A 25,470-nucleotide genomic window follows, 5' to 3' on the forward strand; every position below is an offset into this window, starting at 1 on the left:
AGGAGATGGCGATAGGAATATGTGGAGGCATTTCATAGAATTGTAGACTTGGAAGAGACCCTGAGGATCATCTAGTCCAACCCCTTGCAATGCAGGAATATTCAGCTGTCCCATATGGGGATTGAACCCGCAACCTTGGTGTTATCAGCACCATGCTCTAACCACCAGAGCAAAGCTCCACAGATAGATAGTCAGATAGATAAGGAATGGAGGTGCAGAGAATATGGAATTATTCTTTATCGAAATGGCAAGATAATAATCAAATAAATTACTCTTGAATTGTTAGGATTCTTTTAAAACCCTTCCAATATTATTAGTTTTACAGTTAAAACTTTATTGTGAAATTAAGTTGAATGTAGTAGAGCAGTCTTGGAAAAAATCCTTAGCACTGATGTAGCTTACACTGACTATTTCTTAAACATTCAGTTTTGGCTTCAAAATTCAGGAGGGAAGAGAAATGCCTGTCTTTCCGAGGCATCTCCAGACTTCGTTGGCTTTCAATGCTTTCTCAAGCTCCTAGATTTGACCCCAATTCTTGGTTTCTTACTTCTTCCAAAGTTAGAAAGTGGGCAAAATCAGTAGCTACATTAAGCAAGTACAGTGGTGCCTCGCAAGACGAAAAGAATCCGTTCTGCGAGTCTCTTCGTCTAGCGGTTTTTTCGTCTAGCGAAGCAAGCCCATTGATGGATTAGCGGATTAGCGCTATTAGCGGCATTTAGCGGCTTTTAGCGGCTTAGCGGATAAGCGGATAAGCGGCTTAGCGGCTTAGAAAAGGGGGGGGAGGAAAAAAACCCCGCAGGAACTCGCAAGACATTTTCGTCTTGCGAAGCAAGCCCATAGGAAATTTGTTTTGCAAAGCACCTCCAAAACGGAAAACTCTTTCGTCTAGCGAGTTTTCCGTCTTGCGAGGCATTCGTCTTGCGGGGCACCACTGTATATTTGTTATATTGAGCAGGGCCTTTCTGACATCTGGTTTTGAAGCTTCTCTTTTGAAATCGTTGGCTTTCCATTTTTGCCTTGAATTTGGGCTCCATGGATGTGAAACGCTGGATGAATTTTCTCTGCTTTTTTACAGCAGCTTGTAACATATGATTCACAAATGCATCCTCTGCATAGTACCCCACATGTTGAGAACTAGGTTGTGGCTGGATAAGCCCTCCATAATCTCGCCAGCCATGCCCCTTTCCAAGCTCATTGGCTTGTCATGAAGAAGGCCGTATCTGCTGGCAGTGCCAGTGTTTTGGCCAACTGCAGACGTCTGCATTATTGGACTGCTTAGCAGGATAAGACTGGCCTTGATGCTCTTGAAATGGAGTCTTGACATCAGTCCAAGACTCCAAAGACAGTTCCGCCAGCTTTGAAGCCTCCTTTGGCACTTTTTGGTTCTCCAGACCATCATCTGTCACATCCTTTTGCTCAGTCTCTACTTCAAACACTGTTTGGAACAAACTGAACCAATTCCCAGGAAGGCCAGAAGAAACCTCAGTTGATCTGCCAAAAGAGATTTTCTTATGGCGGACCTGTTACATCATTGTTCAGTTATAGTTCTAAGAAGGATGACATCACAAGAGGCACAGTGTGCAGGCAGGTTGGTTGGCCAGTGAAATTGTCTTGATCTAGGGCAGCGAAGTCACAGGGAGCATTTCCTCAGCCTGAAACAAATTGAGACAAGTGCACCCTTCATATAAGGAGCTCAAAGTGTGGGCGATGAGTACAAATTCAGTTCTTAGACGCTACTTCTTCCTTTCCATTTATGTGAACAGGGTCTCTTGCCTCAAATTCTGGACTACTATCCTAAGTACAAATCAAAACAGGATTCCAACCTCCCCAGCATTTTGAAGCATCCTAATCACCAGCAATCTAGCCCTTGTGATTTTTCTGTTCATGTCGGTGAGGGTCAAAAAATTTCAATATAAAAATTGGGTGATGCCACCATGACGGATAAAACACATTTTTTAAAAAGCAAAAATGTTTTTTATTAAAATGAGGTTTTAACATTTTCCTATTTCATGCATGCTCTTTAAAAATAGCCTAATTTAAAGTGAAACATAAGTTTAAGTCTCTGCTCTCTTAAACTGAATCCTTCACCCCCAAACCCTTTGTCTAAAATAAAAAAATGAGCCATGGAACAAAATGCCTTGTTTTTGGTGGTCCAGTATTTATGAATATATATTATGTACATGTGCGGGACGCGGGTGGTGCTGTGGGTTAAACCACAGAGCCTAGGACTTGCCAATTAGAAGGTCGTCAGTTCGAATCCCCGTGACGGGGTGAGCTCCCATTGCTCGGTCCCTGCTCCTGCCAACCTAGCAGTTTGAAAGCACGTCAAAGTGCAAGTAGATAAATAGGTACCGCTCCGGCGGGAAGGTAAATGGCGTTTCCGTGCGCTGCTCTGGTTCGCCAGAAGCGACTTAGTCATGCTGGCCACATGACCCAGAAGCTGTACGCCGGCTCCCTCAGCCAATAAAGCAAGATGAGTGCTGCAACCCCAGAGTCGGTCACGGCTGGACCTAATGGTCAGGGGTCCCTTTACATTTACCTTATTATGTACGTGCAGGTTACAAATAGCATCTATTATTATGAACTTCAAAATGGAACTAGGAACTGGAACTTCCTCTCCTCTTCCTGGACCCTGCTGTGCTCCTTCAATGAGCTGGGGTGAGGGGCCCTTATCCTGAACCACATTCTGGGACTTCATACCCTGCATTGACCCTTTTGCCATTACTCATGCACACCGTTTGATAAAGACAAACGCATGGCGTCTGTTTAGACCCCATGCCTGCAAGATTCTGCCCATGGTGAGATCAGAAGCAGCCTTCTGCTTTTCACTCTCTGTCTCCTATCATATCTCCTTTTCCCTTTCCTCTAACGGTGAGTAGATGGTAGCAAACAAAGCGGGGGCAATCCTACTTTTATGTGAATCAGGGAGAGGCCCAGCTCCTGATAGCCTCCTGAGTTAAATATTGGGGGTAATGAACAAGCCTGCACAATGTTTAAACTGCATTCTCTTGCTTCTCCTTGAACATTGTTTTTTTTTTTTTTAAATGTTATATATACACCATGCTGTATTTTCTATTTTACTGCATCTTCAGAGGTGGCACTTTTAATGTAAGGATGGCTCGCTTACATTAATGTTAACTGTAGGGTTTAAAAAATAGTTCAGAGCAGAGAACAAGACTGGCACACATTTCACAGTAGGACATGCCAGATATTTCAACCACATAAGGGGGTCCCAATTTGGCCAAATCCTGACTCTGCAGCTAATCTCGCCCTTTGCCTGGACTCAGGATTTAAAAGAAGATGGATTGTTGTTTCCCTGTTCCAGGAGATATGATTTGATTTCTCTTTGTAGCAGTTTTCAGAACCACATACACAAATAAATGATTTCTGTGAGCCAAGCTAAAGTAAGGGTGTTAAAACCACTTACATGCCCAGATACTATTGGTGATAAAATGTGCCTCTAGCAAAAGCACACAATTGTGTATGTTTATTTAAAGAGTAGCTGCAGGGGTGGTAAATCTGAAATTATATGCTGTGCCATAAATATGGGTATGGGGCAGAAATTAAATACTTTATGCAATTATGCTGATGCTACTCTGATCTAAATGCCAACCACAATTGGTGTTTATGCTGGTAAATTCAGTTACGTTATGCAGGTTTAATTCATAATGACATGTAAGGTTACTGGTGCTAGAGGTGTGTGCAGAGACCAGTGATTTAACTGGTGCAAAATGCCTGTGTTACGTTTCTAAATTGGCTTAAGAATCTATTTAATTCTATCAGTGCAATTATTCTAAGTAAGGTATCATTTCAAGTACAGTTTGGCAGGAATTGTAGGTGGGAGTGAATCTAACATCAAGAATGAATTGTGAAATCATTTAACAGTAAAGGTTGAGTGATCAGCTTGAGGTTTTATTTTGCCTTTACACTAATGAGTAATTGATAGTGTTTGAATAACAACATGTAAAATATCAGACATGCAAATTTTTTTTGTTTATATGCAGAATAGATATGCGTGGAGAAACCAATTTCTGAATATGTTTTTTTTTTTTTTCAGCAGGAACTCCAAATGTCAGCAAAGATATTCAGGGAGGAATTGCCTTATTGTACCTTTGAGGGCCACTTATCAAATGCATTTGATTGAAAATGTTAATATGAGATGAAGCAAATGGGAAGCCAATTAGAATGTTAAATAAACAGTGCAGAATTTCACCGCTTCTGCTGACTATAGACGTGTGACATGAGACAGAGTCATTTTAGACGGTGTGTTGGATCTGACATTTAATGTTGATTAGAATAAGGGGAAATTGGGCATGAGAAATATACTTCAGCCTTTGAAATGTGAGGGGATCTATTGTTCCACATAAGCTTCAGTACAATATTTCCAGTATTCCAGTGCAGCTGGGTGTCCCCTTCTGTAAGCGCTTGGAAAAGAGAAGTGATTGGCCTGTGCAGTTCCTCAGCGGTGCTCTTGGACGTGGGAGGTGTGTCGCTATAATTGCAAGGGTTGCGCATACCAACACAGTCACAGCACTCGTCCCGCAGTGTGCCCAGACACAACATGCGCTCCTTGCAACAGGAACAGTTTCCTTCAACAGGCTGGCATTGACACAGCTCCTGTATTAAACACTTGCTGACGTCACTTGCACAGAGAGCCTTGTTGCAGCACATTGAGGATGGGATACCACAACCTCATATTTCTTGAAAGTGGGAGATTTCTGGAACTTTCAGACAGCACCCGCCGCTGGGGCAGCAGCAGAAGCCTCTCGCCGCCGCCGCCGCCCTCCTCGCCTCTGCTCGGTCGCGCAGGGCCAGGCAGCGGCGTGAGGCGCCTTAAAGGGCGCCTGCCTGCCTGGCACTCAGACCCGGCTGTGAGAGGGAGGAGAAGGAGGCGGGAAAAGGAATGGCCGCCTCCGCCTCTTCTTCCTCCTCCTCCCTGCCATTCACATACATGCCTCGCCGCAAGACGCCTGAGGAGAATTCTCCTCAGGATCGGGCCCTTTCTCACGAGCGGCACCAGCGGGACGAAGGAACCGCCCTGGGCGTCGCCATGGATGTTTGTATGTGATGCCAATAAAAGGTTTGATGATGATGATGATGAATATTTCCAGTAGAGAGTTTTCGGAAAGGATGCTAATTGATAGATGTGGGTGTATTTGATGGAAGTGGAAGCATCTGACAGAAGAGACAGTGGCGTGGTTCGCAAAAACTCAGCTGTTTGGGTACATAATATATACATTTTGTTGAACACTTACAGAAAATGCATTAGAAGAAAATTCCAGCCTGCCCCACCAGTCCTGTTGTTTGTTTGTGTGTGTGTGTGTGTGTGTGTGTGTGAGAGAGAGAGAGAGAGAGAGAGAGAGAGAGAGAGAGAGAGAGAGAGAGAGAGCGAGCACCCTTTGGCAGTATAGCATCCTTGTGTATTACAGCTGCTTACCTGTTATAAACTTAGATTTATTGTTGTTACAGGAGTCTATGGAGAGGAGAGTGAAACTGCACATTTTCAGAAGAGCGTCAAATTTTTAATTGCATAAATAAGATGCTGACTTAAGCAAGTGCTCAATTTCACACCACTAAAGTAAAGGATTCATAAAGGCCTGGATTTGCATAATTTAATTTTCTGCACAGAAGATACTGGAAATCAATAGCATGATTCATAGCCATACCATAGAATTGCCATGCTGCCATTCTTTGACTACTCAGGCTCCCGAGTACAAAGGATTTTACAATTGATTAAATTTTGAGTGCTGACGGGAGTGTTTTCTCCTCAGAATCTATAAACTGTTTAAACCTGTTCTCTTTACCCTTGTGCCACTGAAATGTCTTTTGGAGGGCCTGTGACTAAGGAATTATTAGCCGCTGCATTTCCCCTTTCTCCGAAAAGTGGCAGCCATTTTACATGCCAGGTTGCATCGTTTTCCTTTTGTCGGTGTGACAGGAGCATGTTCACGTCACATTCCTTGGTAGTTTGCTTGAATTTGATGTGGAGATGACGAGGCAGAGGGAAGATAAAGCTTGTCTACCTGTAAACCATTGCCCTGGCTTTGCCTCATATCTCCAGTTTATAGGAACATGAGAAGGTAGACCATATGGAGGGAAAATGTCCTACCCAGGCAGGTAGCTGCACCAGGAGGCAAGCAGGGAGTCAAGCTGCTGGCCCATCAAGGAACTTAGAGGGTGTATTTAAAAAACTTATACTGGGGGTGGGGAGAGCTCCTAGCCATAGGAATCGACTTCTGCTTCGCCTTTCTTCAGTTTTGCCCCCCAGCACCTCTACACAACACATGCCTACTTAGCTAACAGAGGTAGTGATTGATTCTGAGTAGGACTTTGTCCACCCTGGTCCTTCTTTAATGCATTGATAATTCTCTGTTCCTGTTCATTTAAGAAAACAACCAAACACATTTTGGTTCATTTTGTTTGCACAATTCAGCCTTGGATGTGTGTTTCTGTGTGTGTGTGTGTGTGTGTGTGTGTGCTTACTGTGAGAGGGAGCTGCGTTCTGTTTTCAAGCCGGGATTCTGCCTTTTCAGAAGCCCTACACCTCTAGTTTTGTTCAGCCAAGTGTATAGAAGCAATAAACAAAGATTTGCATGCCTAAAGCAGCTCCACAAATGCGGGGTTCTAATTTAAAAGAAAATAAAACATGCTAAGTTTTAAACAAAAAGCCCAAGGAAACTGCAGTGAAGCACAGAAGGAACAATGCAGCAAGTTTCCTTAGTTTATTTTTTGTTACTGATGAATCCGGTTTATTTAATTCTTGAAGGCAAACTTGCCCTTTGTTTTTTTAAGGAGGTCTCAAAAATCTTGTCAATGAACAGAAGCAAATCAGCAACAGAATGCCTCGTTTTAAAAAAAAAAAACCACAACCCACTAAAAGTGGGAAAATATCCACCTTTCTATAATGGCTAGCACTTGGGGCTGGCTTGCTATTCCATCCTCCTTGATAGATTATATTTTATAAACTCTTTCTCACTTTTAAACCGCAAGCAGTTCTAAATGCGTGTTCATGTAAATGAATGAGTATATAAAAATTCACCATAGCTTCCCTTTAACAGGGGAGGCTTATAGGATTTTAGCTGTGGAGGACACACTGCAAGACTATTTATTGGGTTTGCCCTTCTGATCAGTCACTGTAGGGAAAGCTACCATCCTTATGCTCTTTCCCTAAACCTAACACAGTGCAGGCCTCTTCTCCCTTTAATCCTATGGGGTTGGCAGTAGCAGACAATACCTCAATGCCCCATTAACCCTGCTGGTGATGTCCTTCGAAAACTGGACCCTGCAGACTGATTTGGAGAGAAGGAGTGGGAAGAAAACCGATTATGCTTTTGCAGTGGTGGTGGTGTGACTTTGCAGCAGACTGTCCTGTAGATATTACAGGTTCTGGGCAAGGTTGCACATGTCTCCAAAGTGCAGATCAAGTTGGCATTGGGTCAGAGGACACAGAAATGCTCTTCCTAAAGTTATAGGTGTTTGCTATCCAGAGAGGTCAGCTTCCTAAAGTTATAGGAGGCTGCTGTCCAGCTGCCGCACCCACGTTGTGTCCCCACATACACTTGGGGTCTACTGCCTGTGTGAGACTGAGTGGCATTCATGTTGACCCACACAAAGTCACTTTGCTTAAGAGTAGCTTTTCCTTCTCTTTTCCTTTTTGGTATTTGTCAGGAGAGTGGTTTTATTGCTAGCGGGTTATTCATCCTGCTGTGTCAAGGCGATCTGCGGAAGGTATCATGTCTGCCAGTAAGTTTTGTCTGGCGAGGGGCAGGCATCGAAAGGAGCTCTGTCACATGATGATTAATTCATCATCGTAATAACTGCGCCTTGAGTTCTGTTATTTTCAGCTGTACAGAGGCTGTTGATCTGATGATCTAATGATTCCAATAATGCCTAAATGATTTAATTTTCAGTCACTTGGCTGTCACTTGGCTAATAGCTTGTGCTTCTTCCTTTCCCCCCTCAGCTTTGACTGAAGGTTATGACGGCTCCCTGCATGAAAGCAGACATGGCAGCTCAGTGCAAATTCGGCGGCGGAAGGCATCTGGGGATCTTTACTGGGCATATTCAGGTAAGAGAAAAAGAACGTTGCCTACCCCTTGCAAGGTAACATGCCGAAACAAAAAATTTGCCAGCGTCTAAGGAGGAACAGGCTCGTTCGGGAGGAGGCCCATGCATGCAGACTCGTTTTCTGTTGCATCCATTTCCCAATGCCACAGAGACATGCTGGTTGCTTAAAAAGCAGCAAATGGCTCTAGCAGCGTGTGAAGATTGGTGGCGTGTGAGCCTTTGGAGGAAATCAGCTGATGCTATTTAATGCTTCAGGGTTTTGTTTGTCTGCCCTGCTGTATTTTATTAATGGTTGGTTTTAAGTATTCTGTTTTATTATGGCTTTATGTTCAATGGAATGTATTATGTCGGGAACCAACCCTGTGATAAACGATAGTTTGGCAAATTTGGCATGATACAGGCATAACCTTTCATGTTTCTTCTTTTGATTCTGGCCATTGTGCCTCAATGAGTAATATTTCTGCAAACTAGGACTTGCCTTGGATGCAACCCATTGGAGGGAATTCAGTGCAGTGCTAAGGAGATTGCTCCACCAGCACATGAATTTCTGCTTGCCTGATGAAGCGATCTCACCTCCCCCTTGCATCCTGTTCTGGGGGTTATTCCAGCCCCTCCCCCAGACAATTTGGAGGGGGGGCATATTGTGAGAGGGAGAGCGGTTTGTGGAAGCTTCTGCTAGCAGGACTGGTTAGTTGAATCCCTTTGTTTCACCAGTGATCATACACTTTCATCAGGCCTAATCATCCTTCCTCTTGCCAGTTCCACCCATTAAAGGGATTCCTGGTACCCAAGTTTTTCTCTGTCTGTCTTATAAGCCTGATCATCGAAACAAATTAGGCTTCAGTACAATTTGTCAACCAATTAGCTTCCACTTGAATCTGAAGCTAGTTTTAGTAAATGATTGCAGACAATCCAACTCACACTTGTTATACTTTGATTCTATGAAAACCAACGTGATTTAAATTAACTCCACTGTTTTCTGGAATTGTGCCCATTGTCATGATAAATCTACTTCACATCTTAAATGTATTTTGCTTTTCTAATATAATACTGTGCAGCAATGGTTGAGATTTAAGTTCATAAACAGATGAAATGGATAGTATTTTTCTACCTTTTTTTGTCTTACTAGAATTAAAATGGAATCTTAAGTGATGAATGGGATATTTATTTAGTTTTTATTACTGAAAATGTGTTGGAAGATTCACTTCATCCTTTTATAGGAAAAAAAGGGCTTAAAGAAAGCATTTAGCCACATATTTCAAAAGTCTTTTAAGTAGTATTTCACTTCTGGATGTTTTATTGCTAACTGGCAATGCATATTATGCAGCTTTGTGTGTGGCAGTTCTCTAGCAGACGCTCAACTCTTTTTTTGTTTTGATGAAGCTACTCCTGCCTGCCACCAAACACATTTATACACAGAAAGGAGGTCAGTTTTTATCGTCATGTGAGACAGGGCCTTTGAGTTGTGGCCTCACAGTTTTGGAACGTCTCTCGGCAAATACGATTGACAGATTGAACCCCTCCTTATTGTCATTTAGGTGGGCCTTGAAACATTTTTCTTCCGTATTTCTTTTGTTGGCATCTGTCTCAAGAGACAGTGGGAGTACGCACCCAGAGGTGAAGTCAAACCACTGCGTCAGCAGCATTGAAGTAACCTCCTGGGGCGCAAGCCTGCGCAGTGTGTATGGAGGTTCTGGGCTCCCCAGATGACAAGACCTGCTGCTCAGCCTTGCTGATGGGATCCAAAAGAAATCAGAGTAATATGTTTGGCACCAGCTTGGCTGCAGGATTTGCCAGAAGGAGGCACCATCCAACTGTCTTAGAGACTCCACTCTGGATTTATGTATGGTTTACTCCTCAGCCTTTTCTTCTCCCAAAGATATCTCACAAGGCTAGACGGGCGATCTTTCCAGGTTGATGAGCCCCATCTGCTCCTACATTTCTTTTAGATTATGTATTATTTTCTACTGAGTGGCCTGTTTTAGCCTCTAGATTGAGTGACTTGCTGAAATTGATGGTGTGCATTCACTCCTGCTTATTATCGCATGCTGCATTATTGAGATATTGTATATGTTTTTAGCTGATTTCATCAGATCTTGCAAGCTGCCTTTGGGTAGGACGGCATTTCGAAAGGCATCTAACAGATTTATTGAGTAAATAATAAATACACAAGTCCAACAAAATAATAATAGCCTCTTGTCGGTTATGCCTTTCCTGTACATTCCTAATCAGTAATTACAGTTTATTTGTTGGGCTTGGTAGATACACCCCCATTCTGTGATGATTTTTTTGTCCATTGACTTAATCTCTAGATTCTACTGAGCAGAAAAGCGAAGAGGGGGAAGGCCAATCTTTCTTTGTTTCGTATAGAACCGGTAGCAATTTCTCCGTTTTCAATCAAATGCAATTCCACCTGATTAGTGCAATCTATCTGAAATTCCTTTATGTCACAATTGTTGGTTAAAATAAGGAGTGAACAGGGCGGTGGAAGCAGGCGAGAGACACCGACTGGCTCTTGCCAAGGAACTGAGAGGATTTATTGCCAAGTTGTCCTCGTTGTGTCAGGTAAGAGCGGCAGCTTGGAATGGCCTTCTGTTATTTGGTTGATGGCTTTGCAATAATAATAGCATTAGAACAGCACGGCCTGTAACTTAATTCCAATGGAAACGCTTTCAACAATTGTCGGAAGACATGCTGGATGCTATCCAGGTAGCACAGTGGACAGCTACTTCAGAGCCACTTAGTGGTGGCATATAAGGTAGGGCTGGATGAAGGCAAAGTGTGAACTGTGATTCCCAGCAGGAGTTGTTGTTTCCAGTTCAGCTGTTGAGCAGCTGCTGATGTCTGCATCTGCGAGAGAGACTGCATATTTATTTGTTAATGTACGTTGATATCCTAGCCTTCACCCCCCCCCCCGCCCCACAGGACCTTAGTGTGGAGTGCTCAGGGTTCCCTAGCAATTTTCCATACAAATGTTGGCTGTGCACTGAACATAGGAAAATAAAAAGTTGTCTCATGCTGAGTTAGGCCTTTGCTTGCACTGACTGGCAGCATTTCTCCAAGGCTCCAGACACATGTCTAGTAATTTCAGTGGGTCTACTCTGAGTAGGACTAGCAATGGTTACAGCCCAATGTGTCATTGGTGGCAAATTAGAAAGAAGGCATATTGTTCCTAAACATTCTTTAGAAAAACAATGTTTAGAAAATTAAATGCTATAATATCTGCTGTCTGGGGGCCTTTGCATGCAGAAGGTCCAAGATTCAGCCACACCCATAGACACACTAGGTAAAGTAAAGGGTAAAGGGACCCCTGACCGTTGGGTCCAGTCGTGACTGACTCTGGGGTTGCGGCGTTCATCTCGCTTTACTGGCCGAGGGAGCCGGCGTACAGCTTCCGGGTCATGTGGCCAGCATGACTAAGCCGCTTCTGGCGAACCAGAGCAGCTCACAGAAACGCCATTTACCTTCCCGCCGGAGCGGTACCTATTTATCTACTTGCACTTTGATGTGCTTTCGAACTGCTAGGTTGGCAGGAGCAGGGACCGAGCAACGGAGCACACCCCGTCACGGGGATTCAAACCGCCGACCTTCTGATCGGCAAGTCCTAGGCTCTGTGGTTTAACCCACAGCGCCACCTGCGTCCCTCCATAGACACACTACCCTTCCCCAAACACCCTCATACAGATTCACACTTTCCTTTTGTCCACAGGCAAAATCGTTATCTGTGAGAACAAAGAAGTATCTGAAGGGGTCATTAATTCATGCCAGTCTTCTTTTTTTTTTTTTTTTACCATGCCCTCTAAGCTAATATATGGGTTGACTCCATGAAGGAAGAAAAAAATGTTATAAAGACAAAGGTTAGGAGAAAGATACTATTTTGGCATTAAAACAGATTCTTCTCCCCTGTCTATCCCTCTACTTGCTCCAAGTTTACATGAGAAATCTTTGATAAGATTTGTCTGTCATCCTTTGCCCACGCAGCAACTAGGACTAGATTTCCCATTAAGTTCCTCCCCCCCCCTTATGTTGTGACAAAGAGGGCAGATACTGGATGTATCTTTATTTGGAGCACAGGACAATGAGATGAAGTTGGCAGTTCTCTCTCTTCTGTCTTCTCAGTGATATTTTTGGGTACGTCCTCAGGCGGGACCTTCCTCGTCTTTTCTTAGCTTGTGTACTTATTAAGACTATCTTTAGAAAGTTTCATGGAACATAGTGGTGACGTTATTAGTATATACTTGTGTGTGTGTGAGAGAGAGATGGGCAGGGCCAGATTTAGATTTGATGAGGCCCTAAGCTACGGAAGGTAATGGGGCCCTTTATATGTCCAGGAGTCCTTTGTCAACAACAAATGGTTGCTGTTTTTTGTGTTGAATATATGCTATATGGTAATTTATGGACCTAATAGGTATCTAAAGCCATTTACACATGTTGCCATGCAACCAGTCCATGCAGAATGTAGGCACCCTATATATAGAAATGAGCAAACAAGTGAGATTTTAGGGAGCAGGCTAGCAGGCGGGGCCCATGACTTACATCATAGGAGCCTACACAACACAAAACACTGTTGCTGTATGTAGGTTTTATTTTATTTGTTTCTTATCTTATATTTTGGAAATGTACATCCAGTTTTTTCCCCTTTGATTTTTTTTGGGGGGCCCCAAGAGAGTGGGGCCGTAAGCTACAGCTTGTTCAGCTTATATGTAAATCCGCCCCATATGATGGGGGCTGTTTTCAGATATCACATATGTGAGGGATTCACCAACGTTTTCTATGAGAGTGGGTGTCACAAGATGCTCTCCCTTCAATTTGTGGCCACAGAATACACCCGAGGCGAAAGACGGGAGCTCACCCCGCCGCGGGGATTCGAACCGCCGACCATGCAATCGGCAAGTCCTAGGAACTGAGGTTTTACCCACAGCGCCACCCGCGTCCCTGTAATGCAGATATCTCCTCTTAATACAGTATAGCAGCTGGAGGCAAAAGAGAGCAATCAAATATCTTTAATCACTTTTACACCAGTCACTAAGCATCTGTGCATTATTGGGAGCAGCCAAGGAGACATACGTCCTGGGCAAATGGGGAACTGCTAGTCAAGAAAGTTTTCCGCTTCCACTGAGGACAGTAATCTGTAGCACTCTGCCCTTGCTGGAGTACTAAGCCAAACAAGGCGTGGGTGGAAACTGAACACTTCAAACGACTCTCCTGGACTGACTGATTGATTGATTATTTTATTTTTATTTTTGATATCCCACCTTTTTCTCCAAGGAGTTCAAGGTGGCATGCATGACTTTTCCCGCTCTCCATATCATTTCCGGGACAACTCAGTGAAAGATGGTGGCCGGCCCAAGGTCACACAGAGAGCTTAATGGCTGATTTGAACCCTAGTCTCGCAAGTCCTAGTCCAACTCCCTAATCATGACACCACACTGGCTCTCTTGGTTGCTAGAGAAAGGGACTGTGGAGGCATAGGCAGATATTATTATTATTATTATTATTATTATTATTATTATTAATTTCATTTCTATATCAATTATATGTGATTTCTTGTCAAGTGTAGTGTGTGAAAGGAGAACCCATGGGCCAAAATGTTGTTTGAATCGGTAGCTGTATGAATACTAGATTGTAAAATATGATTTCAATATTAATTCAACATAATGTCAATAATAAAGATCTCTCACTCCCCAAAATAGGTCTTTCAGCAAATTATCAAAGTCTGCTTTTAAGACCACATCCAGAGCCATTTGGGGAAAAAGAATCCTCCATTTTCTTTTAATGAGCTGTAATACTTTTATGGTGTTAGTGTTAGTTGATTTGGTGTGTTGCTTGGACAGGAAATGGTGGCTAAATTATATAAATAGAAAACCGATATGACAAAAGTGTTAACTCTGCAGTTATGAAGAAATCACAGTATATAGCTTATTACAATCAAAAGAAACTGAGCAGCAAATCTCCAATCTTGCCATGTCTTCAGAGCACCTCATTACAATCGAGACCCTACCGGAAAACGTTTTTCAAAAGTATAGCACAACAGCAAGTGAAGCACATTTCATTTCTGAGTGGATGCAACATTTGCCCATCTTGACCTTCTGCCTGTCACTGAGCCCAATGTCCTTGCAATGATTTGGGTGCCAGCAAGCCTTGTTAGGAGGCGTCGTTCTTCTCTTTCTCTCTCGGTATCCTTCCCATGATGTAGAATTCTGGGTTTGGATGCATATCTGTGAAGTGAGCTATGCGGTTCGACATGGCAAAAAAGGCTGCAATTGTGCCTATGTCCCAGGCATCTTCTCGGTCAAACCCGTTCGCCTCCAGCTTCTGAAAGTGCTCTTCGGTGATATTATCCGCTCGGCAGACGGCGAGTACAAACTCGAGCATGGCCCTCTCCCGATCACTCAGCTCGGCCATTTGCCAGTTCACAGTGACCTGATCTGCTAGCGCTGGTTTTTTTGGAGTATATCCGATGTAGAGCACCGTGTGCAATCGCGCAGTATGGACACTTGTTAACAATACTTGTGGCCACAATAATGAGCTCTTTGTCAGCCTTGCTTAGGCTTCCTGTCTCCTTGTTCATGATGGCATTGTAATAAGCAAAGAATGCTCTAAATTCTGCCGGTCGGTGAGACATAACCTTAAACACGTTGGGCAAAAACCCAGTCTTTACTTCCACTTCCTCCATGAGCTCTACTATATCATATGGCAAATCCTTCTTGTTGGGTACTGGATAGCGACCGGACGGTTTCCTGGCACTCCCTCCCTCTGTGCTGTACACATGGTTCTGAGGTGCAGAGTGTTGAGGAGTTTTTGGGGAAGACGTCAAACTGCGAGGCAGAAGGCCCAGGGAGCCCCGACTGTGGAGCTGCAGGAGCCTAGTACCCAGGAGGAGCCGCCTCGCCATCATGGTGCCGCGATCCGGCCGCTGCGCGATTTGGGAAGGGCCGAAGAACGACAATTATATAAATATATAAAAGGAATAAGAGGTGCTGCTTTTGCTTAAGGAACATGTGGTATACCACGTGACTAAAGAATAAAGAATCAGTGGACAAACCAACCAAGAATAATTGGCCTGAGACTTGGGATGCTGTGAAACATAGCTGGATATTGTAGAGACTAGCAGCAGTTGGGGCATAGAGGTTTGAACTGTGTTATTGTAAAAATGTGAAAACTGTAGTCGTAGTAGTGGGGGTTGCATTTAGAATTCAAAAACTCCCTTTGGGATGATGTGCACTTGCAGAAAATCAGGTTATATTTGTTGGTCTGGAAGAAAAACAGATGAAATCAGGGGAACTTGTGTACCTGCCTGGCATATTTTAAAAAACAATAATTTAACAAACCTCATATTTTAAAAAACAAATAACATTCCAAAACAATATATACATCACAAACACATCCAAACAATGTAACCACACATCACAGTGCATGAGAACATCAAATCCCAGGTGCAAGTGAGGAGAAGGATTTTTGTTATTATATTTTTGCATTTCAGTCATCCTGGGAACTATGAGCAGGATTCAGCTAATGATCCCCACTACCAGAAGCCTGCACAATAATTTCTGCTAGCGCAGTTGGGTTCCCCTGCTCACCCCTGCTGTTCCCCCAACTGGCTCAGGGAGGGGGTGCCAGGAGAATAGCACACAGTGGAAGGAGAGGAGAGATTGTTCCATCGGGCAAGCAGAGTTCTTCCCTATCCTTACAAGTTTCACCTCCCAACTCTGGCATACTGTTTACAAATCCAAATGAACGTTTTATGAGTTCCGTATCTGTGTAATACACCTGGCTGGAACATAAGTTTCACCATCGTCCCAATTAACAAAAGAAATAAAACCACTCCAAGTTGTTAGGAATGAATCTGTTGCCTTTGGGGTTTGTGGTGCCTTGTAGTAGCATGCTAGCTTCTCTCCCAAGGCATCTTTAATGATCTGAAGGGACAACCAGAGGACCCACATTATTCACATATCTGTAGAAAAATGTATGCTTGTACCTATAGTGCATGGCGGGTAAAGGGCAGCAATATACATACAGGTGAGAAATCAGTGGCTTTCTTTTGAAGGCTCCAGTCACAGAGGAAGTGTGTCAGGCTATCCTTCAAAACAATTGATTTCTTCCAAGATGCTCTTCTCAAAACAAACATTGGATGGAAATTGAAGGCTTAGTAATTTTTTAAGAATGCATTTTTACATAATGGCAACAGCAGTCGTAGTTCTGTTAATATAACCCACATTTAAGCCCTATGTGGAAAGACAAGGCTTATCTCAGGGCTTGACTACTGTATTTGACTGCTTTGATTGTTTTATAACAAGAGATAAGAGACTTCTTGGTCTTAATTCAATAGCAAGGAGGAGGAATTGTTAGCAGCACTACTAACATGACCTTGTGCACATTTCAAACCTTTGAAACATCTTTCTATTATAAATAGGCCTATTGGAGTGGATGGGTGTTAACCATAGAAATAGACGTTAACTTCAACCCTGAAGGTCAGCTGTTTGTCTGCTTGCATAAAACTGCTGAACTGGTGCTTAAATATGAATAGGAGAATACATGTTCAGGTTTTTGCCACACGTAACTTCACTTGCTGGGGAGAGTTATGTTGTTAGATAAGGAATAGCCAACATGCTGTACTTTGGGTGTTGTTGCGCGACAGTTCCTGTGAATACTAGTGGTCAGGGATGATCTGAATTGTAGTCCAGCAATATCTGGATGGCATCCTGTTGGCTGTGCCTGTGTTGAACATTTAGCTCCAGAGCTTTCCTGACATGGATCCATCTGCCTTGCAGAATCAGTTGTGGTGTCTGACTTCTTTCTTTGGCGATCACTCATAGCCGAGTAAGATTATCTTCCATAAACATGGTTTTAACAGTGACTCCGTAAGTGACTGTGGAGGCCAATTCTGGATCCACACGTCCTTCTACAGTTGGGACATTGGTTTCCGGGTGGGAGTTGATCACGGTGTGGATTTGCCAAGCGAGCCTTCCTCTTAGTATGTTTCTCCCTTGTGTCCTGAGTCTAGTCCAACTCCCTGCAAATACAGGTTATAGTTGAGCATGTCATACTTTCATTTTTTATTTATTGAATCCTGCCAGAGAGCCGAGGGTGGCAGATAAAGAAGCTGAAACAATTAGCTAAAGAAATCTTGGATTCCTCAGCCTCCATCTCTACAATTCTATGATTCTGTGTTGTGGTTCCTGTGTTGCAGGGGATTTGACTAAATGACCATTGGGATCCCTTCCAATTATGCTATTCTATGATTCTATCTTCAAGTTATGGGGCTGTTATCCATGCAACCACATAGATGTCAAATTGGGAGTTGAAAAGTGGAGGCTAGGGATTCAGAGATGTAATCCTGACTTCAGTGCATGAGATGCTAGTAGAACATGTCAAATAATCTATTGCACCTGGAGGAAAAAGGAGGAGTTACTGGTATTCATTGAGGAATGATTAAGGGCCACACTTGAATGAATCAAGCACTTCGCCCAGTCTGTAATATAAAAATAGCAATGAAGTTAATACTTAGCTCTGTCAGCTGAATAACGTTTTTAAAGTCTATGAACATCCTTGCATTTAATGGATTAATTAACCAATTAAATATTATATGATCTCAACAAAGATTAATTCTGGGATATGAATTGTGCTTTTACCTTGGCTGTACAACTAGGGAAAAGCGCTTATTATTTGGGAATCTTAGAAGTCACTTTTACCAATGTGGAGAAGCACTAGGGAACAACCATTTCTACAACTTGAAAGGTGTTGATGGGGCTACTATTTGGAGAAAGGAGACACACACTTCATTCCGTAAGACAAATGTAACAGGATGTGCTGTGCCCAGTGTCTGAATCTAAAGGGCTCATATCACTTAGACTGACCTTCTGCATTTTTATATTTCCAATAAATATATTAATTGCAACAATTAAGCAGTGCTTTCAGCCTTCACGGCGATAACCTTCCTTCCTTTTTTTGTCAAGGTAACTACTTTATTCTGTCGGCCTATCTGCTTGATCTGCCTAATTAGTCAACGACACGTATGTGGCTGTTATTAACTAAAGTGTCTAAATGCCTTAAATCTTTAATGCTGTTCTCATCAAAGGTTCTTTTGAGGTAGGACGGTATTGCCTTCTGCATTCTAACTAACTGAACTCAGAAGAATTTATTTAGTCGCCTAAGGTCACATATGAAGGGTGTGACCAATTTTCCTCAGGAGCATTTTGGTCTTAGAGTGTATACCAAATCTTTGGGCTTCCAGGTGTCGCAGGCCTACAAATACCAGCACCCCTTATCCTTGGCTAGGCTGGTGAGGGCTGATGGAAACCAGCAACACCCAAAGGGTTACAGGTTCCTTAGCCCTGGCCTATAGAGACTACGAAGCTTCCACCCTCAGCATCTTGGTAGCCTCTGTCAAGCTAAGAACATAAGAAAAGCCAATGGCTCTTCGAGTTCAGCATCCAGTTCTCAAGGTGGTTGAGCAGATGGCTATGGGCAGTGCTTTAAAAAAAAATATGTTTAGGGGTACTGTCATTTTGACTCAAGAAAGTCACCATTTTATAGTTCAAATCAGGAGGAAAAATAGTTTCTTCCGTTAGATTCACAAAATGTTTAGAGGTATGTGTACCCCTGTGGCCCCCCAGAAAAAAAAACACTGGCTATGGGAAGCCTGAAGAAAGGCAGGATCTGAGCACAACAGCCTCTTTCCACTTGCGATTCCCAGAAATTGGGAATCCTACCAATTGGATGGAGGGGTTTTACTACATATTAGAAGTAGATGGATGGACCATGTTTGGTAAAATGACCACTTGCGCTCAGCCTTTTTGTTGCTGTTTCCTTTTTTTCTGTTTGTTTAATCTTTAGCAGACTGTAATCCTTTAGGATTACCAACCCCCTCTGGACTGGCCCTGCTTTCATGCTTTTAAATAGCAGCCTGGTGCACATAATTTTTTTAAGGCAAAGTCCAGTAAGAAGTTAGTACCCATAATTTCCTCTAAGTATGTGTAAACTGTGAGATGTTCAGGATTTGGTTTGGGCACCGTCATACTTCTTGTCAGTTCTAAATGATGGATTATAGAAACTTTTAGCAACTAGGATTTCTCAGTCTGGCCAAAATCATTTGTGTTTTGCTTAGCGGTGGGGATATGGAGTGGAGAGTTCTGTTCTAAAATACAGTATACTTATTTAGAAGTGCATTCTATCTAGAGTTGCTGTTCCACTCCTTCAGTGGCTTTTGATCCAGTCAAAGTCTTCATGAATGCAAGAGTAAGAAAGACATTTTTTGTTGATTCCCCTTTCCTGCTGCAAGCATCCTCCAGAGCTGTGTGGAAACAGAATAAGAATAAATGGCCTCTGTCCCTGTTGGCTGTCCCTGTTAACAGAGGTGCCTGCTGTCGGCAGGTGGGGAGCCATTCACAAACAGAATGGCAGCATTGAGCCCGCCCTCATTGATTTAAATGGAAGTTGTTAAATCATGTAGGTTTCTAGCTGCACATTCCAATCTTAAATATATGGACTCATGTCTGTTCTGCTGTTGCTGTAGCTGTCCATGTCATAGAAGTAGAAAGGTTGAAGGCAGCTGGTTTCAGTGCTTGGCTTATTTGTCTTTCAAGAAATGGACAACCCAATCCGTAAATCCAGTCAATGGTTTCATTCTAGTTTAGTTCCAATACATTTAGTGGAAACATTCAGGCTTAATGATTCTGGCTTTCCTGTCTCAATGATAAAAATCCAAATGTTAGGAAGATTTAACACCTTTTGTAAGTCTGGGGAAATGAAACCAAACCATAGGCAGCTGGATCTTCTCTTCCGTGACTATTTCACATATTCTTGATACTAGAATCCCTTGTGTCCTTTCAGTTTAAGCCTCGGTAAAAGTGTTCCTTTTTAACCAAACTTCTCCCTTAAATCATTTAGTGTTTTCTCATCCTATTGGCAAAAATGTCATACTGGTTTTTAAATCTGTGGCCTTATTAGAAAAATAAGTAGGCACGCCTTGCAGTGTAGTCCTGTAACGTTTACTCTGGTGTAAGTCCCATTCCATGTAGCGGTCTTACTCCCAGGTAAGGATGTTTTGGATTGGAGCCTTAACAAATTATAGTGAGAGGAGCAGCTATTTAGGGTCATTTGCCCCTTGATAAGGTTGGTAAGGAAGCATAAACTTACACTTTATGCTGTAACTTAATACAGATGAAATGCAGCATAAGCCTTTACATATCTATTCAGACATAAGTCCCACTAAATTCAGAGGTGCTTACACCCAGGCATAGGATTGCTGCCTCAATATGTGGGCACAGGATTGCAGCCCTAATAATTGAGCCGTGAGTGTCAAGTGCTACAAAAGAAAAGAAAAAACCAACAGAGGTTTCACTTGCCTATGCAGTGATCGTAAAGGTAGCAAGCGAGCTTGGTAGCAGCACTATTACAATAGCCAAAATGTTAAATAATAATAAAAACTTAATAGAATCTTATTTGCATCAGAACTCTTGGGCCATATAAATACACTGAAAGAAGACAGCTCTGGAATAGTTGAAGGTGTAAAATAATTGTCCTCATTTTGGGGACTAAAGCCTATCACTGTGTTACATCTCTGATGCACATTGAAACCTGCTAGATACTAATCTTATAAAGATGTGACTGGAATTGATTTTTCAATGCAGTGCTTTTCCTTCAACAGCAGAATCCCTATGGAAAAATACCTGCCAGAGTGGAAAATGCCCAGTAGGACTGGGCGATGTATCACTTCATCGTCCAAAATCAGTTTGAAGTCTACATTTTGATAACAGTTTCATAATGTTTGACATTATCGATATCTCTCGAATCACTGTGTGTGTGTGTGTGTGTGTGTGTGTGATGTAAAAAACAGTGATATGGGGAAAACTGTGAAGCCGGTCATGACTTCTCTCATGATACCTGCTGCCCTTGTTGATCTAGACCCTTAAGTAGTAGCAGTTGCTAGGTAGGACATTACCCCATTCGCCTCTACATAGTTACATCCTTATTTCAGACATCGTGATATATCAGTATATCGTGATATTTAGCTGATCATATATCATGATGTTGAAAACCAGATATCGCCCAGCCCTAATGCCCAGTTAGCATTTAAAACCATTATCAATATCTTTTGTATTCTGCTTTTCCACAACGATGCTCAAAGTGGCTCTTGAAAATTTCCTTCTCTTGTGTAGGAATTTAACATATAAGTGAGCATTACATGTGAAAGAAAGAGCCGTGTGGATTTAGAAGGCAAGAGCTATAACTAAGTAGATTTAGAAGGAAAGAGAGTCTTCCCCTCTCGGGTTTTTCCTGCAAAATGTACCTGAATTTTGCATTCAGGTTTTAATGGGTATTCCTACATAGGTGATTATGACCCAGTGGGTCATTCCTGTTCTGCAAAATTAGACTGATTCACTATTGCTATGAGCTTTGACTCTTTTTGACCAGGTAGTGGCTTGGAAAAGGGATTTTTTTCAAGAGCAATTCTTAAGTTAAGCAGGGTGGGGGGAATCAGTCATGCTGTTCTACTTTCAAGACTAACAGAGCCATCTTCTTGTCAGGTGACAATATTTTTAGATGTTTGATGTAGTTCTCAAAAGGTGGGTGGAATTGCCAGGCTGCTTTTAAAAGTGAACGGTGCATGCCTTTCAGATACAGAGAGACAGAATTTACAAATGTTGCATGATAATGTCGCACACATTAGTCCTGGTTACCTTGGTGATTGCCACTTAAATGATGAGAGACTCGACTTAACAGTCTCTGTGACTAGGATGGGGAGCAGGGAGAACCTTCCAAACAATTTGAATTTGTTATGTCAGGGTGGCTAAGTGAGATTGGGTTAATGTCCAGGTAATACAGCTGTATCTTCAGTGGGGGTGGCGTAGAAGCCAGAGAGCACGGAAAGGGATATCTAGGAAGATTCTCCCTATTTGACATTTTAAGCTGTTGTGTCCCAAACTACTACTACTACTACTACTACTTCTTCTTCTTCTTCTCACTGATTTTTCAATCGCCTGTCTCAAGGCGTTTTATACAGGGCCTACCTGGAAGTGCTGAGGATTGAACCTGAGACCTTCTGCATGCAGAGCAGCAGCTCTACCACTGAGCTACTTCAATGCATTTCAGGGGGGCAGACTAGATGTCCCTTTGGTGTTCCTTCCAAGTCTACAGTTCTGTGATTCCCCTAGGTTGTGGCCTTTCTCCTAAAGATTGAAGTTGCAAACCTTATAATCTCAGTGTCAGAATGCTCAAATTCGGAGTGTTCCGTTTTTAATCTGGTAAGTGCAGGTCACGTCCACACCGTGCATTTAAAGCACGACGATACCGCTTTAAGCAGTTATGGCTTCCACCTAAGGATTTGGGGGGAAGAACCGTAGCACAGTGGTAGAATTTCTGCCTTGCAAGCAGAAGACCCCACGTTCTGGTGTCCAGGGCAGCTGCCTACCAGCTCCATCTGGTACGCAGGCTGAGACCCTACCTGCCCGTGGACTGTCTCGTCAGAGTGGTGCATGCTCTAGTTATCTCTCGCTTGGACTACTGCAGCGTACTCTCTGTGGGGCTACCTTTGAAGGTGACCTGGAAACTGCAACTAATCCAGAATGCGGCAGCTAAACTGGTGACTGGGAGCGGGCGCCAAGACCATACAACACCGTCCTGAAAGACCTACATTGACTCCCAGCACATTTCCGGGCACAATTCAAAGTGTTGGTGCTGATCTTTAAAGCCCTGAAAGCAGCCCTGTTTTGGGAAGCTTTTAATATTCGATGAATTATTGTATTTTAATATTTTGCTGGAAGCCACCCAGAGTGGCTGGGGAAATAAATAAATAAATAAATAAATTATTATTATTATTATTATTATTATTATTATTATTAAATCCCCGTCATCTCCAGGTATGTCTAAGACAGCTCCTGCTGTATAAGTATAAGGCAGTTTCTTAGGTTCCTGTGTCCTCAGAGCTGTAGTCCATTAATGGTGCTGAAAGTTGTTAAAGGTAAAGGTACCCCTGCCCGTACGGGCCAGTCTTGACAGACTCTAGGGTTGTGCGCCCATCTCACTTAAGAGGCCGGGGGCCAGCGCTGTCCGAAGACACTTCCGGGTCACGTGCCCAGCGTGACGAAGCTGCTCTGGTGAGCCGGCACCAGTGCAGCACACGGAAACGCTGTTTACCTTCCCGCCAGTAAGCGGTCCCTATTTATCTACTTGCACCTGGGGGTGCTTTCGAACTGCTAGGTTGGCAGGCGCTGGGACCAAGCAACGGGAGCGCACCCCGCTGCGGGGATTCGAACCGCCGACCTTTCGATCGGCAAGCCCTAGGCGCTGAGGCTTTTACCCACAGCGCCACCCGCGTCCCCGCTGAAAGTTGTTAGGAAGCTCCTATTCCCCTCCCAGAGTTACAATTCCCAGAGTTCCCTTCGAGGAGGGATTGATTGTTAAGCCACCCTGAAAAGTGCAGTTCTGTGACACATGCACACCCAAGATACGTTTATCAGTTAGAGTTAACTGAACCATGGCCATAATATTGACATCTAAACTGTTTTTCTTCGTTGGAGGGTTGTGCCGTGACCATTTCCTATATTTTCCCTCCTTCCACCAACAGGTGAATACTTTCTTGTTCCAACCGGCATTTGGGAAGTGGCTGCTTTTACTGAAAGGGCTGGTGCTATGCTGTTATTTATTATTGTAATTATTTGTATGGTTTTAACAGAGGATAGACGGATAGTTTTATTAGTTTTTATTGTATCAACATTTATTTGTTTTTTCAAACAATTGTTTCCCACCTGTTTTTAGTTGTTCTTACTCTTATCTGTAAGGTGCCTTGAGTACTTGTCTGGGGAAAATGTGAGGTGTAAATAAATACATAATCATAATAATGATAATATGGTTTGAAGGCACATGAGGTTACCACCATTCTGAAGCGAAGCAGGTCTAGATCTGGTCTCTGGCTCAATGTATGACTGTCTAGTAAATATATGGACACTGTATCTGGGTTCCAGGATGGAATAAGTTAGAAAATAAGTAACCCCCCTCCCCCAGGCCTGTTTAAAACTTTAAAATCTTTAAAATATGTTTAATCATTGTTTTTAAAAATATGTGCCTTGAGATTCTTGTTATATCTCTTTCATACTCCGCTGCTTATATTGTATCATATCCTTCATTTTTATGGGTTACAGCTGTATTGTAATGTCCTTTTCATTGCTGTAAGCTGCCCGTGGAACTCTGTCATTGGGAGACATCTAAATATTGCAAATAAATAAATAAAATGCCCCTTCTGACCATGTGCACAGAACTGATATCCGCACCGTGTATTTGTCAGTTGCCAGAGGAACAAATGGCACGTGGGAAAGGTCGGCCCTTTGGAGAGGGCAGAGTGTGGCTCGTGCTGATGGTGAGCATATTAGCCTCAAATACAAAAAAGTAGGTTACAGCCGCTCAGAAGTTCTCATATCACATCACATTTTGTGTGAGCATCTTTGCGTTTTTGGCGTCTTGCTTTTCTTTTCTGCTGCTGAGCTCGGGTTGCAGCTGGGTTCTTTCACGCCCTTGGGATGTGAAAAGTGACTCTGCTGTCCAGAAAATAATCTGTTGTTAAACAGAGGTGACATTATTTCCCCAAATGCTACCTAGTTGCAGGTTTTCACAACTCATAAGACTTTTCACGGTCTCTTTCTCTCTCTATTGATATTGATTTTTTCCCTCTCTTTCCGTAGGAAGACTTGAAATCAAGACACTTATCAGCGAGAATGTTACATTATGCTTTTCTTCCATAATAATGGTTTCCAAGGAGAATAGGTTTGTTCTCCTGTAAGATGAACCTCCTACTTGCGGTGTCAGTCTCTGAAATTTGAGGCACTATTGAAGACTTGAGAGTGTGAGGCCGGTATTTCGGTTGTGTCTTGTGATACCTCAGGGTAGGCCCAGGCAACTGATGGTTGTAACAATGGCATTAGGAAGAGACCCTAATCCAGGCATAGGGAAACTCGGCCCTCCAGATGTTTTGGGACTACAACTCCCATCATCCCTAGCTAACAGGACCAGTGGTAGCCTCAAAACATCTGGAGGGCCAAGTTTGCCTATGCCTGCCCCAATCCTTCAAAATAAACATATTCCATAAACTCCATATATGCGCCCTCTTTTCATGTGTTTGGATTTCTTGTTTCTTATTCCAGTTTACAGAACAGTAGTTTGTTGTGATGGTCAAATCAGGCAAACCATTATCACCACTAACTAGGATTATCCTCGCTGATCATGGCTTGCAGACTCTCTTCAAACACATATGAATTATCTGAAATTAAGGAAATTTTTCCCTAGAGAAAGGGTACTTGCTTCTCATTAGAGCTTTCTTTGCAAGAGAGGTACATATTTGAACATTTCTTGCTTTTAAATAACTTGATTTTTAAAAAATTCAGTAAGTACTTGAAACTTTTCATGTAA

At 42.8% G+C, this 25,470-nt stretch overlaps 1 protein-coding gene across 6 annotated transcripts in view; it reads left to right on the top strand.

Moving 5' to 3' along the window:
* The window catches only part of PTPRG (protein tyrosine phosphatase receptor type G), a 538,241-nt gene that overhangs the window by 108,576 nt on the left and 404,195 nt on the right, over window positions 1-25,470 (top strand). For 4 of the 6 annotated variants that reach the window (XM_083600381.1, XM_083600382.1, XM_083600384.1 and 1 more), the window contains exon 2: window positions 7,964-8,068. In XM_083600381.1, coding sequence (XP_083456507.1) covers window positions 7,964-8,068 — 105 coding nt within the window. Of the gene's footprint in view, window positions 1-4,876; window positions 5,081-7,963; window positions 8,069-25,470 lie in introns of those variants that run through there. The other 2 variants (XM_083600386.1, XM_083600383.1) reach the window with 2 other exon arrangements.

The sequence above is a fragment of the Podarcis filfolensis genome, assembly GCF_964270895.1.
Source record: "Podarcis filfolensis genome assembly, chromosome: 2".
NCBI lineage: Eukaryota > Metazoa > Chordata > Lepidosauria > Squamata > Lacertidae > Podarcis > Podarcis filfolensis.